The sequence below is a fragment of the Xenopus tropicalis genome, chromosome 6, assembly GCF_000004195.4.
Source record: "Xenopus tropicalis strain Nigerian chromosome 6, UCB_Xtro_10.0, whole genome shotgun sequence".
In the NCBI taxonomy this organism is placed as follows: domain Eukaryota; kingdom Metazoa; phylum Chordata; class Amphibia; order Anura; family Pipidae; genus Xenopus; species Xenopus tropicalis.
The window spans coordinates 96,350,892-96,369,766 of record NC_030682.2 but is presented as its reverse complement, the minus strand read 5'-3'; the positions used below and the strand labels follow the sequence as shown (position 1 = coordinate 96,369,766).

General features: G+C 37.7%; 1 protein-coding gene across 1 annotated transcript in view; it reads left to right on the top strand.

The window, feature by feature from the left end:
• The window catches only part of scgn (secretagogin, EF-hand calcium binding protein), a 34,057-nt gene extending 24,533 nt beyond the window's left edge, over positions 1-9,524 (top strand). The window contains exons 8-11 of the mRNA NM_001079314.1: positions 1,602-1,647; positions 7,536-7,595; positions 7,819-7,887; positions 8,976-9,524. Of these exons, the coding sequence (NP_001072782.1) occupies positions 1,602-1,647; positions 7,536-7,595; positions 7,819-7,887; positions 8,976-9,104 (304 nt within the window). The 3' untranslated portion in view covers positions 9,105-9,524. The remainder of the gene's footprint in view (positions 1-1,601; positions 1,648-7,535; positions 7,596-7,818; positions 7,888-8,975) is intronic.
• The last annotated feature ends 9,351 nt before the right edge of the window (positions 9,525-18,875 follow it).

The window sequence follows — 18,875 nt, the reverse complement described above, 5'->3', positions numbered from 1 at the left end:
TTTTGAGAGCTCAATACGAAAAAGTCGCAACAATTCACGAAAGTCATAATGGCTAGGAAAAAGTCGCGACAATTCACGAAAGTCATAATGGCTAGGAAAAAGTCACGACAATTCACGAAAGTCATAATGGCTATGAAAAAGTCGCGACAATTCACGAAAGTCATAATGGCTATTAAAAAGTCGTGACAAATCACCAAATGTGTAATGGCTATGAAAAAGTACAAAAAAAATACGAAAAAGTCGCAAAATTTTCCAATCCGAATTTTTCTCATTCGGATTCGGATTCTTGGATTAGTAAATCAGCCCCTAGGTGTATCAGCTTTGGGCACTGCTGTGATAGTAGCACACATGACTTTGCTGTGGGTGTCATGACATCAGAACATATCAATTATATAGTGGTTCATTTACCCTGTACTGTCATTTATATAGGTCATTTTGTTATTAAAGGACATGTAAACCCCCCACCCAATAACTGAATCAGTGAACTAAACACTTTGAAATCTTTAAATACTTGGCACTCCTGTTGTTCATAGGTTAATAGTAAAGCTGGAGCATCCCCTTAATCACTTAGAATTGCTTTTTCTCCTCTAACCCACTCTGCCCCTTCATTGGGAACTGATTTTGGCTCTTGGCTAACTGAGCATGCTCAGTTCTTCTCAACTCAAATTACCCCACACACCCACCAGTCTAGCAACTAATAAAGAGATTGCATTACTGGTTTCTACAGAAACCCTGCTCTAGCTGTGCACTCCTCATCTCCTGTCTAGAGCTCAGTTACAGGGCACAATCAAACAGAGCTATTTATCAAAGTAAGTTCTGCCTGTGTAAGCCTGCATTCATTATTGCATGAACTTTATGGCCCACATGTGCTGTTTGCAGATGTAAATGTCACTGTGAGAGGAATGTCTTTTAGGGTGGTTTGGGTGAGGGAGTTGTTCCCAGCTTATATACATGTTATGAAAATGTAGGGTTTACATGTCCTTCAATATGGAAAAATCATGAAAATATAAGACGGCTTGTTTTTTTTACAGAAAAGGTGGCAATCCTATTAAAGCATGAAGGTGAATACTGAGTGCTTTTATAGAGGACATGTAACTCCAATGTCAGTTCTAATATCTTTGTACATTTGTGTTGGGGATACAGTACTGTGTCCAACACGTTTGTGTGCATTGCACCAAAACATTTGCTAATTATTATTTGCAGTTATCATTTGCATGCCAATCTACACAGCATAATAACAGCATTAGCTGACATTTCATTTGGCACAAGGCAGTATTAGATATTGACACAACCCACTAGTGGAGCCCTGGAACTGGGTTCCCTAGCACCTTGCGCAGCATTCATTAGAGAAGGCAACACAGTGCATTGGCAGTCCCTGCAAATACTCGCTGAGACTTTTTTGAGGGCAGCTCTTGCAGTTGCATTCATAATATTCATATGAGCCCTTATATACAGTCAGTTGCAAATTAAAGAGCTTTAAATAATATGACTGTGAAGATTTCCATTCATCCAGGTCATGGTATATCTGGTATAAATAAATCTAAAGCAACTAGACTTGTTATTTGCTTTAAATAATAATGATTATTTCATTTGTCTTAAAGGATATTGGCTCTGCAAGAAAATTTCCTTCTTCAGTTCAAAATGGACGTGAGTAGAATGAAGTATTAAGAGTAATAAATAGCAAGCATGCAGCAGAATATAGTAACTGAATATAGTAACTGTTAAGAATACAGGACTGATTTTAGTAAGCAAGGGGGCTGATTTATTATTTGTTTCTATTGCAGTTTTTTCTCTAATTTACACAAATCATAGCAAAACGCAACCAGTAAATAAATAAATCAGGCCGTAGGTGTTAACTTGCCCAAGTTCAGTTGCCTTTTGTAATATTGGCAAGTTAAAACCTATGTTTGTAAATCGACCCCTGTTATTTTCATGACAATACAGCTACATAGGACAAGGAACAACATGCTGAATGCAAGCCAAAGAATTAGGTGGATGTGGAGAAATTCTGGTGTAATATTATTATGTCATATTAACAAATTATAATCATTTCAGAAATATTATGAAAGTTGTGTATTTTTAACATATGAAAAATGATTTTGCACAAAATGTATTCTCTTTTGTTCATATCACACCATATGTGGTCAGACCAATTTAGTTTAATGGAGTTCTGTTCTTTTATTCCTCTGTATTTTGGCCAAGAATACACATGGCAAGTTGCCCTTGTTTTCTAACTTGAATGTCACAGCATATGTTCCAAATACTGAATGTTCCTCAGTCTATCACTATGCTATTAAACAAATCTGGCTTTTATTTGTATCCCATTATCACAGCTGTGTTTTTCCCGTTCTGAAATATTTGTTGTTAAATAGTAGCTAAAGTTGAAAAAAGACATATTTTCATCAAATTCCATCTGCTTCCCTAGTAAATTCTAAGGACAAGCTGGATGCTCATCCAACTGATCCAACTTATCCAACTTAAAATAGAAATAGCATTGTGCTACTCCATCACCCTAACCTGCTCCCGGAGCAACAGATATTAGTAGCTCAGATACTTGCAGCTACAGGCTGGGTAATAGCTCTACATTGGCTAGCTCCCTCCCTCTCTTTAACAGTGGTACTTAAATGTATCCAATTAATGCACTCTCTCTAAATTCTCTTAAATGATAAACTAGACCTACATAATAGCATTTGGCTACCATGGGATAATTACCTTTCAACTGAGATCCCCTCTTAAGGTCCCCATACATGGGCCGATCCGCTCGCTTGGCGATGTCGCCAAGCGGCCGGATCTTCTCCCGATATCCCCACCTACGGGTGGGCGATATCGGGAGAATCCAGGATAATTCAATCGTTTGGCCCTGGGGCCAACGACGAGTATAGGAAAAGTCGGTTCAGGGACCGCATCAATGAGCCGATCCGACTAGAGTTTTTAACCTGCCCGATCGAGATCTGCCCAATTTCAGGCCATATATCGGTCAGGCAGACCCGTCAGTAGTGCCCATAGAATCGGGCCTTTAGTCTGTATCTAAATTTTGGTCAAATTTTATCAACCCTGAGACATAACATCTAAAATACCTCTCACAATAATGTTTGTTCAGCTACGACAATTTTAACTGTCATTTGCTTGCTTTATTCTCTTCTTTGATTTGTAATATTAAAATTTTTTGTTGCACTTTGGTAACGTCTTTCCACTCTGTCTACTATATCAACATTGTGCTGTGTTGTGCTGTTAAAAAAATGATAAAGAGTTATAAAAAATACAGATTTTAAGTGGATTCAATACAGAATCCCACTATACCTCACTTCGAGAAATGGCTAAAGGTTCAGGTAGATTTCTATTTACAGAATGTATAAACAACACCATAAAGCTCAATAGACCTAAATATCGAAAGCAGACATTTAATCTGTATTGTATCAGAAGTCTTTGCAAAATCTACATAGACTATAATGCTCATTTATAACACAGAATGCAGGGTGCAAATTGCAAAAACAGGTATACTCCATCATTTTATTGGAATGAATTGGCACAGGTCTTTGGTTTACGTTAGTTACATCATTGGACATAATCCACTTGGGGAAATCTACCACATATTGTAGACAGGGTCAAGCCATCACCCTGCTTTCCTCATGGGGATGCTAAGTGATGTATTCGGGTTTCATATTCCCATTTCCAGTGGGATATATGGAACCTTTAAGAAGGTTTAAAGAAAGGTAGCGTCACCGGCGGAAACCCAAGGTTTTTTTAATTGCCTGTGCTGAAGGAATATACAAAGTATGTCAGCAAAATATTTTCCTGTCCTAAGGGCTAAAGGCACACATAACGGATCCTCTGCCAGCAGGTCTGTCAGGTGCCACTTGTCTAAAAGTATAGTGACACTTTTAAGAGGATTTTTTCATGGAAATAAAAAGTTAATTTGAGATAAATAATATTTTGAAAGCAAGCACGTTTAAAAGTTACACTGCTTTACTGTAAAATGATGAACCTACTTAGATTAATATGAATTTTTCCTTCCTTCAGAAACTCTAAATTCAATTTTGTGAATGTTAGAAATAGCTGAGTTTAGATCAGTTCAGGTCCTGAAAACTTTTCCTGGTCATCTACTGATATGCTTTTATATGCAGAACAAACAATTTTGTTTGCCTTCAGCAGGTACTTTGTTGATAAAGGAGATGTAGTTATCTTTGTCATCTATTTGTATATGCACCACACTACATAGATTGTTCATTATTAACATCAATACCTGCCTTCCCTGTTTATACCCCAGCAGTGTTTCCTGGAGACAAAAAGTCCATAGTCATACTGATATTTGCTCAAGAAGATCAATAATGTATTTCTAGCTACAAAGGGTAGATAATAATTTACTTATGGATATAGGACTAGAATAATACACACACACACACACATAGAAGTAAACATTGCTATGTATTCATTTCACTAAATGATGGCTGATGCCAGCCTTTGAAAAGGGTCAAGGCATCCCCAGGCCAAAGTTGCATTTAGAACTGTATTATAATGCCAGGTAGCAACAGCCTTCTGCAGGCAACTTCACACGATTTCGGAAAACAAAATGATGCATAGTCCTTTCCACCAGCAATTCCTTTTATTGCCAGTGAAAAGACTTTATGCTGTAGCAACTAATCTCCCTGTGGAATATTACCCTTACTATACCTGAATAAACAGCCCTAGAATCTGTCTGTTGGTTTAAGATAGAAGCTGCCATTTTAGCTTGATGTGACATACCTTCCTTCTCCTTCTCCTAGCTCTGGCCTCAGATTACAGAACGGGGGGGAGGAGTGAGAAGGATGGGGAGGGATAAGTAAGCTGCACAGGCTCATGCCCGTGCCCTGGTTCTTTGAATTAAGAGAAAGAAGTCTAATAATACCGAAGCCCATGTGCACACAATACAAACAACTGCAATGTTCATGGCTGTATTTACTTAATTAGTTTTAACTTTTCCTTCTCCTTTAAAACCCTTTTCATTTTTAGGTTTGTGCATAGGGAAATTGCTGAGCATACTTTTTTGCTATTGTTTTAATTAGGATATATGTATGGATTTTTGTTATTTCTTGCAAACAAAAATCTGAACCTGAAAATATAGTTATATTATAGTCCAGTCCTTTCAAGCACAATCAAAATACACTGAGAAGCCCTCTGTATAAACAACCCCCTCCTTCAGATACAGCCTGTTAAGCTTTAAAATAAAGAGCAGCTCATTATACAGATGGCTGTATAATGGACTGTTGATTTGTTTTTATTGAGTGCATAAAAACCAGAAGTAGTTCAATTTTAGACCATCGCCATTGAGTTTGCACCACAATAGCATACCTCTTTCTTAGTAGATATTCTTATTTTTCAGTGTACCTTGCAATACCTTTTCAGCCAGCTTTAGCCATTCCTTAATATGCTCCATCCTGGCACCCAGACAACAAAATACTTTATAAATCAGAAAGAGACAAAAATAATAATCTCATTTTGGCCATTTACTGTGCAGATTATTCCTAGTTAAATGTGACGTTTAGGGCATAACAGGCCCTTAGAATGGACCCATGATGCCCAAAACATGTTATGTACATTAAAATAAGCTGCATATTAATGTGTTGAACTGCATTTGTCTTTTCTTCAGCACCAGGTATATAAATTTTCAGTATGGCAGTCGTTTCAGTGTGGAAACTTGTTTCTGCTGTGATTATGATTTTTGTTTTGACAGTCTATAGGTATTTTGGGAATCTTATACAATAACTCCTCAAAATAACCTGTATTAATGCATCCCACAAGCAACAACAACTTCATACATCAGAATAAATAGTTATCATGAGCATTAGGCTTCAATATAGAGGGTTGGTGAGTTGCTATTTTTGGCTATACTTGGACATACTTCAAGCTTAGTAGCATAAGCTGGATACACTAATGCCAACTTATTGTCTAATAACTATTTTAGGTTCTTATGAGGTTATGTAATAAGACACTAAGGTTGGTCATAAGCAGTAACCCATAGCAGCCAATCAGCAGGAAGCATTTACTGGTCTATTGAATTAGAGAGGGTCCAGAGAAGGGCAACTAAGCTGGTAAAGGGTATGGAAAGTCTCAGTTATGAAGAAAGACTGGCCAAGTAGGGTCTGTTTACACTGGAGAAGAGGCGCTTAAGGGGTGACATGATAATGACTATGTATAAATATATAAGGGGATCATATAATAACCTTTCTAATGTTTTATTTACCAGTAGGTCCTTCCAACGGACACAAGGGCACCCACTCTGTTTATAAGAAGGGAGGTTCCATTTAAATATTTGGAAAGGATTTTTTACTGTGAGAGCTGTGAAGTTGTGGAATTCCCTCCCCAAATCAGTTGTGCTGGCTGATACATTATATAACTTTAAGAAGGGGCTGGATGGATTCTTAGCAAGTGAGGGAATACAGGGTTATGGGAGATAGCTCTCAGTACAAGTGAGGGAATACAGGGGTAGGGGAGATAGCTCTCAGTACAAGTGAGGGAATACAGGGTTATGGGAGATAGCTCTCAGTACAAGTGAGGGAATACAGGGTTATGGGAGATAGCTCTCAGTACAAGTGAGGGAATACAGGGGTAGGGGAGATAGCTCTCAGTACAAGTGAGGGAATACAGGGTTATGGGAGATAGCTCTCAGTACAAGTGAGGGAATACAGGGGTAGGGGAGATAGCTCTCAGTACAAGTGAGGGAATACAGGGGTATGGGAGATAGCTCTCAGTACAAGTGAGGGAATACAGGGTTATGGGAGATAGCTCTCAGTACAAGTGAGGGAATACAGGGGTATGGGAGATAGCTCTCAGTACAAGTGAGGGAATACAGGGTTATGGGAGATAGCTCTCAGTACAAGTGAGGGAATACAGGGGTATGGGAGATAGCTCTCAGTACAAGTGAGGGAATACAGGGGTATGGGAGATAGCTCTCAGTACAAGTGAGGGAATACAGGGTTATGGGAGATAGCTCTCAGTACAAGTGAGGGAATACAGGGGTAGGGGAGATAGCTCTCAGTACAAGTGAGGGAATACAGGGTTATGGGAGATAGCTCTCAGTACAAGTGAGGGAATACAGGGTTATGGGAGATAGCTCTCAGTACAAGTTGATCCAGGGACTGATCTGATTGCCATCTTGGAGTCAGGAAGGAATTTTTTCCCCTCTGCGGCAAATTAGAGAGGCTTCAGATGGGTTTTTTTTGCCTTCCTCTGGATCAACTAGCAGTTAGGCAGGTTATATATAGGCATTATGGTTGAACGTGATGGACCTACGTCTTTTTTTAACCTAACTTACTATGTTACTATGTCACCTGTTTTAAAGCAAACATCTTATTGGTGGCTATAGGTTACTGCTCCTGGGCAAACTTAGTGCCTTTTATTACATAGGAGTTAGTATTGATCAGGCCAGCCTCTACACTTTAGCTGTAAAATTCTGCATTCATTATTTCCTTTTATTTAAAAAGTTTTTTTATTTAAACGCTTAGATCACTTAGTGCTCAGTCTGCTTATGTAGCTATTGATTTGTGATTCTCTTTTAGGCAAGTAGCCAAGATGAAAGAAAGAGAGACTTTGAAACCATCTTTGCACATTACGATGTTGTAAGTATCAAATCGCATCTATTATCTGCAGCTCAGTTAGTATAAAAGTCATGGATTTTGTATACATTGCAGGAGCCACATATATAAAAATAGTATATTAAAACTAAATGTTTCACATTGTACTTAGTTTTTTGTTAATAACTTTTTTTATTTAAATGTACCCCTAAATCTTCCAGTTGTCAAAGTTTATGTGAGTAACAAAGATGCGTTGGTACTTTTGCAGAGTAAAACAGGAGCATTAGAGGGCCCAGAAGTGGACGGGTTTGTTAAAGATATGATGGAACTTGTGAAGGTGAGTAGGGCTGAGCCAGTTGCGCATGGTTCCTATCACAAACACATTCACATACCATTAGAGAAACAACAGAGAAACTGCCATGATTCATGTAGATAACTAATTTAACAAAAATAGATCTTTTAGATCTAATAAGGACATGTATATGGATATGTTTAAAGGAATGGTATTATTAAAATGAGAAACTGTTTGTTTTTGCCTATAAAACTAACACACACAGTTCAGTGAATGAGAATAACACAAAGAAAACTTTAGACCCAAGGACCATGCCACATTTTATTCCATATAGACATAGGACCAGTAAAGAAGAAGAAGAATGCTCATAAGTGGACAACATATATCTGCCATATATTTGCTAAATTATTTTATATAAATATGAAAAAAATATAATTAAAGGGGCATATATGGGTTACTGTAATAAGAAATCTAAATTTGCCCTTATTTAGCAGGCCATAGAAACAAATTAGATGTGTGGTTTTAAACAGCTAACCAGTAAATGCTGCCTGCTGGTTGGTTACTAGACACTTTTCACCATTAATTACATTATCACAAGTATTTACCATTGTCTTATACGACTCTAAAAAAACAGAGTTTGTGGGAAAGGACCATTAGTTCATGCCCACCCCTCAATTGTAATTCAGACCTGAACCCTTAATTGGATTTCCAATAACACTTTAAGGGCCGTGGCAGACAGGGAGATTAGTCGCCCGCAACAAATCACCCTTGTTGTGGGCGACTAATCTCCCCGATATGCCATCCCACCTGCTTGACTGTAAATTGCCGGTGGGATGGCATATGCGGCGCCACGATTTCCAGAAATCACGGAAGTTTCCTCTCAAGACAAGAGTGTCTTGTATTTGATGATAATAAAGATTTTTAGTATGTGTGGGGAGAATGTATCTCTGCTGGATCTAAAAATGAAGCCATTGTCATTGGCTTTCATAAGAGATTTTTTTAGATGAAAAAACTAGAACAGTTTAGGGTTAGGGACAGACATTTTTACATCCAATAAAGTGTATATTTTCCTAGTTTAATTTAACAAATGTTTATTTCTTAAACAACCAATAACATGTAATTGTTTCCTGTAGCCAAGCATCAGTGGCGTTGACCTTGATAAATTCCGTCAGATTCTACTAAACCATTGTGATGTCAACAAGGATGGGAAAATTCAGAAGTCTGAACTGGCGCTGTGCCTTGGTCTAAAACCACACCCGTGATGGCATTTCAGGCCGTTATTCCCACTTCCTTTTCCTGTCAGAACATATTGGTTTGAAAGTAGCCATGTTCTACTAACGATCTGTGTCTCAGTGATGATTGATGGAAGCATATATATACATATGCATGAATATTGCAGAAATGTTTGGAACATTTGACAAGCCACTGATGGTCCAGACAATGTGTTTGTAAAATTTATATTTTAAAACTGTTTTCTTTCAAATGAAATGCTCACAAAAACGGAAAAATTATTTCAGCCAGAAACAATGTTCTTAATTACTTAGATTTCTGTAAATGTTGCAAAGCTTTTAGAGTACTGTGATCAACTTACTATCCAATAATACTAAAGGTGCATGTGTTATGGTGCTGTCACATTTGCTTTCTTTGTTGATCAATAAAATTTTCTGTTTTTGCAAGATAAATCAGTGTTAAATCAATTTTTTTAATTTTGTTTTCGTTTTATTTTGTCCCCTAAATTTAACTGAATGACCTAGTGAGAGGCAAGAGCAGCAGAAGAAAATGTGTTATTTATATGCACAAGGCTTTACAAAGTAAACTCCCACAGCCAAGAAAGACAGGCTATCTTGCAGTCTCACTAAGTAACATATTCAAGCCTGGTGTCTCTGAATTTACTGACATGAAGAGACCCACATCTTGCTTATGAGCTTTGGTCCATATTGGTAGGAGAACCATCCTGGTGGTAATTTTTTTTTTGGTCATCCAAAGTGTGGAAACAGCCTTGATCTTGAAAACCCCAGGTCCCAATAATTCTGTATAATAAGTCCCACACTTGTACATTGTAAGCTCTTTGGGGCATGGACCTTATCCCAACTGTGTATTAAACAGAGTATTAAAGAGTTACTTATTTATACTATTTACACACAAAAAAATGCATGTTAGTTGTTTTGGTGTCTTACATTTTGTTGATGTGCAGGGAGCATGTATCTCTTCTGGAGCTAAAGATCTACTGAACAGTTGCTGAAATTCAAATGATTCTGTATAAGGAGTGATAAATGTAGGCAGCATGGGATAATATACATCTTTCAGTGTAATCAGATAGGGTTCTATGAATGGGCAAGGGCACACAGGGCGTATTGTCAGCCTGAGAATAAGCACAGGCTGACAACACACCCCTGACACTTAAAAAATCTTCTCGTTATACCTGCACCCAGAAGCATTGAATCCATGCCAAATCTTGTGTTTGTTGGTAGATATCGTCTGCGTTTGCCTGCACCCGGGCGGATTCAATGCTTCCTGGTGCCCATAGAGTACAAACCTCTTGCTCATTTTTGAGGTGGCTGAAACTCTTCCTATGTCTACTCTGTATTTGCAGCGTCGGATTTAAAATCCAGGCGCCCCAAGGCCGCCCCCCATTAGCGCCCCCCCGGCATGCATGCGCGGCCATTCAAATTTGTGTTGCCCTAGGTCCGAGCCTGTGTATTTGGACCACAGTGGTCCAAGATCCTTTATAAGGCTAATGCCACACGGAGCGTATTCTCGGCAAGCGTTTTTCAGCTTGCAGAGAATACGCCCCATGTGGCATTAGCCTGTGTACAGTATATCGGCTACATGTGCCTGCACCTGAGCGTATTTAATTCGGGTGCAGGCACAGGTAGGAGGATTTTTAAGCATATGTAGCATATTCTCGGCAAGCAGTTTTCGAATTGCTGAAAGAATGCTACATACGCTACATGTGGAATTAGCCTTAGCCTAAAACCCAGTGTTTGCATCACAGCCAGATGATGATATCTTCACAGTATTAATTGGCTGAGTGGAAGTCATTTAGAAAGTTTTGCAAGGCAAAGCAAACGCCTTCACTGTACAGCTGTTTTTATGTATTTTCTATGAACAGCACTGATTAGATCTGCATAGAAATGTAATAAAAACATTTTAGACCTTGCTATCCCTTTAACTGCATAACAGCTGAAGCTATAATTTGTTCTTGAGTATAATTCTCTCAGGCACTTGATAATCTAAAAACAAATAATACTGTATGTGGCAAAGTGGCAAACTAGAGAACCTTTTTTATTTGCTTTGGTGCCTGTACAAATGAGCAGTCATTGCTGGTTCGGGGTTTTAGGTAAGCAATTACACTCACAGGGAGGTAGCTAACATTTGTCACCCTCAGTGATTTCTACCTTTCCATCTCCTTCAAGATTTGCAGCAGAACAGTGACCAAATTAATTTGTTATATGGCAACCACTCTCCAGATAAGAATTTAAACGTGTAATTTATGCTTAAAGGAGAACTAAAGCCTAAAAACCTAAAAAATAATGAGACTATGAATGCGGTATTTAATATACTGAATTTATTGTACAATCTCAGAGGTTTATAAACTCTAACAACGTGTGCCACTGACACTGACCATGCTCTGGGTAGCTGTTGCTGCTATGACTAGTGATCATCAAAAGTTATTAAATCATTAGCAAAGGAAAGTGTAGTCACATTTGTCATAGTAACTAATGCTGCAATGTAACAATTTAATTAAGATGCAGAATATACTGGTTTCTACACTCACATGTAACATGAATCTGAATTAATTACTAATTAGCCTTTTATTTTATATAATATATTTGTATGGGACGGTCCCTAAGCTCAGGCAACTGAAAGCAGCTTAGAGCATGTGCTATAAATCAGCAGAAACAAAGATGGAGAGCATTTTCAAAGTCATATATCATCAATAGCAAAGGACTTTGATGACCTTAGGCTGATACAGAAGCATTGTTTGGTAAGCTTTAGTTCTGAATTAAAGCCTTGTCTCAAGCAGAGCTCCACAGAATGCTTCTTTTCATTTAAAGCACAGTGCTTAAAATCACATTTGTGCCCAACAATTTACCACCAAGTCCCCAGGACCGTGCCCAGTGGAAAGTGTTAATTAGGGCTGCCATTAGCAATTACACAATGGCTGTAATGCTTTATTTCCCAAAGTGGCATTTGTCCAAATTCTGTCTATGCTATAGCAGAAAGAAGAGTTACTAGAAGGTGCAGAAAATTTCCTGAAAAAAAGGCAGTTAGATTCTTTCCAGAAATCTTGATAGATTCAGGAAGTGTAAAGATTTGGTTCATGTTTGATCACCACATACAACTGTGCAATGGCTATAAGAAATTAAATAATGGGTATCTCACTCCTCTACTAACTGCAGATAACATACTACCAGGAAAAGAGTGTATGATCTGGAATTGAGACTGGTTCTGCATGCAGCACCCTGTTTTGACTGGGGTAATTTTTGTTGCCATCATTATCTAATATAAAGTAAATATTAGTTCATTGAGTGCCACTATATTAAAGAGGTTGTTTGCATTAATGCGAGTAGTAAGTATTTGATATTCATTAACATCTCATTGTACTCCAGCTTCTGAAGCAGGATATCACTCACATAAATCATCTTGAACAAACTCAATAGGATTTTTCTATGTAATTACACGTTTTACAAAAGCATAGCTATAAAAAGAACTTTTATATAGATTCTGCCAACTAACAGTCAAACACTATAATTTTTGACCTCCTTAACTGCACCTGCAATTTCCAGATTTCCATGAAGCATTATATCTTGCCGAGTAGAACAAAACCTTCTTTTTTTGTGAAATTACGGACACAAAGAATATAAAAACATTAGCACAATGGGAACCTCCTAATCTCACAACTTTCTTATTGACAGACCTCCACCATTTTATGCAGGTAAAAATGTATTGAACCCTGTGATATTTTTGCCCCGTATCATATTTTACCTCAACCATTTAGGAAATGGTTTTAGCATCATTGGTTTCTAAAATAAATGTAAATATACAGTAAAGAGTCCACAACAGATTATAACATGTATGCTATTAACCAGTATCAGTTTAAACCTCTTTGTACTTTACTAATGTTTGCCTTTTCCAGTTCCTTACCTGGTTAGTATATTTCTTCTCTGGATACTTTTCCTTTACAATAACCTGCAGATACTGTAAAAGAAATAGATGGTATTGATTTCTTAATGGTTGCTGATATTTGTCCAATGTATGGCACATACATTCGCAACAAAAAAGATGATTGTAATACAAAAAATATGTAACTATAAAGGGACTGATAAAAAAGTTGATTAATTGCTTTGCCAACTAATGGGAACTGTAAATCACAAATTATGTAAATAAAACCCCTAAGTTGCCACTGTAGTTGCTCTCCAAATGGGATGTCAATGAAACCTGAAATGTCCCTTAAAAATACTAAATATAATTTTTAATCGCTGTCACTGATGATCACTGTGACATGACTTTCAAAAAGTATTTTCACTGGACCAACTTGAGAACACACAGGCTGAATGTCCGGCAAAAGAACTGGAATGGATGATTAATTACATTTTCCTGGTATTTTTTTAAAAGCTGCAGCAACCGAGTTTGGATCAGTTCCCTTTATGGTCACTGGGAATCACCAGCCAGTATCATACTATGAGAGGTTGTTGGTTTGGACTAGTTCCAATGCCGTTTTTGGCTAGTAATGGCACCTGTGCACCATACATTCAACCCACAGCAATTGTTTATAGTGGGAGGTATTGTCTACTGAGTTGAACACCAGCTTTTCCAAAAAATATCTTTTCAGAATTTAGCTACGTTTTGATCAGGCTGACATGAAAATCTAGTTTGGTGGGACCATTCCTCTTACAACAGGTCTGCACATGAATGTAATGCTGTGGTTTAGAAATTATAGGACAGGGAACCAGATGTGGCCAATGTAAGGGCCAAGCCTCAAGACTAATAAGGGTAAAATTTGGAAGTAAATGTAAATTTACTGCTTTGGAACCATAGAATAATTAAAGGGATTGATCATCTTAGCAATAACTTTTAGAATGATGTAAGAGTGATATTCTGAGACAATTTGCAATTGGTCTTCATTTTTTATTATTTGTGGGGTTTTTTTATTTAACTTTTTGTTCAGCAATTCTGCAGTATGTAATCTCCACAGTTATCTGGTTGTTAAGGTTCAAATTACCTTATGGGATCTGCTATCTAGAAACCCGGTAAGAAGGTTTTGACATATGGGAAGGTCTTCTCCCATAGACTCCATTATAAGCAAATAATTCTTATTTTTTAAAATTATTGTCTTTTTCCTCTGTAATAATAAAACAGTGCCTTGTACTTGGTCCCAACTAAGCTATAATTAATCCTTATTACAGGCAAAACAATCCTATTGGCTTTATGTTTAAAAAGATTGTTTATGTAGAATTAAGGTATGGAGATCCACATTGTGGAAAGATCAATTATCTGAAAAACCCCAGGTCCCAAGCATTCTGGATAATAGATCTGTAAATATGACTAACATAAAACAAATACAGTTTATTTGGTTCAACCAGGTGCCAGAAGGGCTAAATTTGGTGGCTCCTGATTTTCTAGACAAAAAAGGAGCTAAATAGACAACAACTTTTGAACACATTAATGAAAGCAAAGGTACAGTGAAAATGAAAAAATCAAAAAATGATTAACTAACTATAATTTCTGAACAGGCTCTCCAGACAATGGCTAAGCATGTTGGTCTCAAATATAATATTTTATTCTTTCATTTTGTCAGTATGTCTGTGTATTGTTTTGATGCAGCACAAAGCACATGTTAAATAAATTAACTGAATGTTCTTCTGTTCCCTTATGGTGGTTATTAACTGTTGGCATTGCTCAACTCCCCTAACACCACAAGTATTCTGGTAACCTGAAATCTGAGCGCACTTAAAAGAAAAAGGAAAGACAGGCACTCCAGGGAACTGCCTGACTTTCACACAAATAGAAAGTGCCAGACAAGTGGAAAAGAGATGAATTACCAATTCTCTGTGCCATAGATGAAGATGAAAAGAACAATGTTTGGAATGTGACTATCTTTTTATTTTACTTTCTTTCTTGTCTGATTATAAAAGCAGTTTTTGTATATTTATTCAACTGTGAGTGGGAAACAAACTTTATAAGTTTGCCCAAACCTTGGGCATAGTCAAAAATAAAATGCAATTGATGAAGCTTGCAGCTGGAAAAAAAATATATTTCAAAAATATATTTTTGTTCATTGCTTACCTAGTGTTACTCTTAATAACAACCACAAAATAAAAACCAGATAGCCTGCCTTAAGGGTCATAATGGCACATGGCCTGTTTTAATACAGTCCTCACTATGAGAATCGCAACAGTCAAGATGTCCTTTACTGCCCGCATCTGCTCACCATTAATTTAAATAGCAAACAAGTTGCATATGGCAGACACCAGCACTGCACAGGTGTGAAAGTTGCACTTTTATGTCCCAAAGCATTCTCTGTATGATAGCACTAGCACCTGCCATAGGCAACAGTTTCCCATTTAAATGAATAGGAAACCACTGCAGACAGGAAAATAGTATTGACCTCCACTATTAAGCACTAAATTAGCCAAAACTCACCATGTGCCGTGTCTCTTAAAGACATGGGGAGCGATTATTACTATCTTTTGGTAACCTAATTTGTAAACACTAAAAAAGTTACAAATGAATACAGAAAATGAATTGGGTGTAAAATTTGATGATGTAAAGAATGAAATAATATGATGATTAACATAGCATTTCAGCATTCATGCTGTACATTCAGTAAGGAAAATGATTCATTTTTTTCATGAAAAATACATCTGTGTATAATGAGGGCAGCCAAATGGCACGATGTGTCAAAGGTACTTAGCTTACAGTGGCAAATCAAATTATAGTAATCCATTGAGGCTGCTTAATACAGCTAACGCTGTGTTACATTGTGATTAGCCAAGATCTGTGTTTTCTATGTTGCATCAGTTTCTGGCATTGTGGTTAGCCAATTTAAACCAGTTATTAAGGAGGTTGTTCTTCTACAGACAATGAGGCCTGTCAGATATCTGAACATGCCAGACAGCATACAATCAAACCAAGCACATATACACAAAGACTTTGGGAGGTTTGTTATAAATGTTGGAGAGCAGAAAATGACCTTCAGCAGATGTCTTATTTTTTTTTTAAGAAAAACCCTTGAAGATAACCATGGGGGGCTTCATAACTATCTGTTTTCACAAAACACATACTTATTAATTCTGTCTTCAAACTTGGTTTAAAACTTGAATAATGTATTGTCTAGTCTACAAACGCAGTACGCATACACAAAATGTGGCCCTCTGGCTTTAGTCGGACTTAGATGCCCCCTGTAGTTATACAGACCATTTTGTCCCATGCTATAAATAACCAATATAATGTCTGTTTTGTTTCTAAGCAATCTAGATGTGGGAGCGGTATGAAAACAAACACACATGCCAGCTACAAGCTATACTTTTCCATTAAACACATTTATGTTAAACATGACTCAAATAAAAAGCATGTACAAACACTTTATAGGAAAAGACCTATCGACCGCCAAATGTTCTTCCCTTGGTTCATACCATCAGGGACCCCTGCACCTGGATGTGACTGCAAGTGATTTGGTGCTTGCATAGTCCAAAGTCCTGTTTTATGCCTGGCATTTAGCATCATAAAAGAAGGCAATAATACATTTTCTTCTCACATCATTAATCATGCCTTATGCATGTGTTTTAGAACACCAGGCATATTGGCAAAACTCTTAGGCACCTAGATACCTGTAAGAACATACAGTGCAGCCTGACTGCTCAACAGCAAAATCACTGAGAGATATTTTGACAAAAGAACAATAACTGAATCATTACCACTTCTGGGACTTATTCCTACTGCATCACTCTGACATAAGAGCCTGGGGCTTTTATGGGAAAAACTATGTAATTTTGCTAAGGGAACATTATGGACTAATAACTAGCTGTAATGAGATTATCAGAGACATCATCTAACTCCATGTCAGTAAGATAACCATGAATACCTTGGTTTTGCTAAATGATGTATTGTTCTTTTATCACAATGGAATAAAGTCTTAAAATAGACATAAATATAAAGCTTTAAGGCACATGTTCTGACCTCAATATCCATTACAAACTTCTTTAAATACAATTGCACAATAGCAATTTGAATTCAGGCCTGATGTGATTTTCTAAGTGGATCCTTTTAAGGTCTCAACAAGTCTGGGACAGAACAATTATCTCACAGACAACATAGGGTTAAATAAAATCTCTGATAAAACCAGCAATGATAAATGCTTGAATTTATGGTGAGATTGTAATGTTCTGTGTGTGTACATGTGTGTGTATATATGTATTTATGTGTACAGGTAGGGGACCTGTTAACCAGAATGTTTTTTAAACAGTATTATTTATGCTGTATCAAAACACCCATTTATTTACTGTTATGTTGCACCATTATAGCTTTGCTGTGTGTTGATCAAAATGCTTAATATGCTGTAAGCAAAATGACGAGGGTCCCTTATGGTAAAATAGCCTAAATCCATTTGAATAGGTTCCAATAAATGATTTATGTACATTACTATTCTTTGCATTTCAGAATTTAAATGTAATTACTATGTGACATCAGAGCTGGAACTAGGGATAAGCAGATGGCGTATACTGCCTCTTTAATAGACACATTCTCTTACAGTACTGGTAGTAGGGTTGCTACTTTTTTCTGTCAATAATGCCATTGAGTTGGGGGGTCGGTCGTGACGTCATTTGGGGGAAGGGCTATGATGTGAATGTCAGAGAAATTGGAAGTCTAGAAAGCGCTGAAATAAATAATGAAAGTGCGGAGGGACTGTGGAGCCAGCTGTGGCCCAGTTCCCTCCGTGCTTGTAAGGGGTTAACTTACCCAGCCAGTGCAGTCAGGAACGGGCAGCCCCCCTTATTCGCTCCTCCTCCCTCCTCTGTGCCTGCATTCCCATGCTGCTGCTGCCACTCCGCTTCCTGGATTCCACCGAGCGGCATCCCCCTCCCACCCTCCCTGTTTAAGCACACTCTGTTTATAAAAATTAAAAAAATTAAAAAAAAATAAATAAAAAAAAATCATCATATCAATATAAATTTGTGGTTTGTCACAGCAAATGGCGGGGGGTAGTCCTTGGCCATTTAAGTTCTGATGTTGTCTTATGGCTTCTACATGCCCACTGCGTTCGCAGTGGCCGGCAAAGTTTGAATATACATGGCAAGGACTAATTTTGGACGTTGTATTTGATAATAAAGCTGTGGCGAACTCCACCCACACAACGGTGTCATTGCGTCTTTTGTCAGCTAGGTGCAACAGGGCAAGAGTGATAATGGGAGGGAACAAGTCTCCACAGTCTGGGTGGGGGAAAGGTGGAAGGGGCCAAGAAATGGATTGGGTTATAGGCAGAGCAGTGGGTGGCCCATGGTTATACAGGGTGATCGACAGTGAAGAGGGTCAGGGAAGGGAGGAATTTATAGGGCATTATAAATTGACCTGCAAGTACATTGCAGGTAAATTTGTAATAACAGAGCTAGCCTTAGCTGGTGATTTACCAGCTGGGCCCAGTGGTAGAACTACCAGGGGTGTAGAGGGTGTGATTGCACCCTCACTGGTGATGTTGTCCATAGCAACCAATAAAATCTTTGCTTTTGTTTTCTAACTTGTAGGTGACCGTTGAGTTCAATTGCTGATTGGTTGCTTTGGGTAGCATCACAGTTGATGTTTATGAAGCTTACACATTATAATAAATATGCCCCTTAATTGTAGGAATGGGGTTCTTTGAAGTATACAAAGTGTTAGATTTGCACTTCACATAAAGCTTTGACCAAAAAACTATAGCCTGGTCTCATCTGGCCATAAAACACTTATTTTCAAACTCCAGAGGTGTTTTACATTGAGAAATGGCTTCTTTTGTGTGCAAAACATTTGATATGGTTGCTCCTTACTTATGGTGA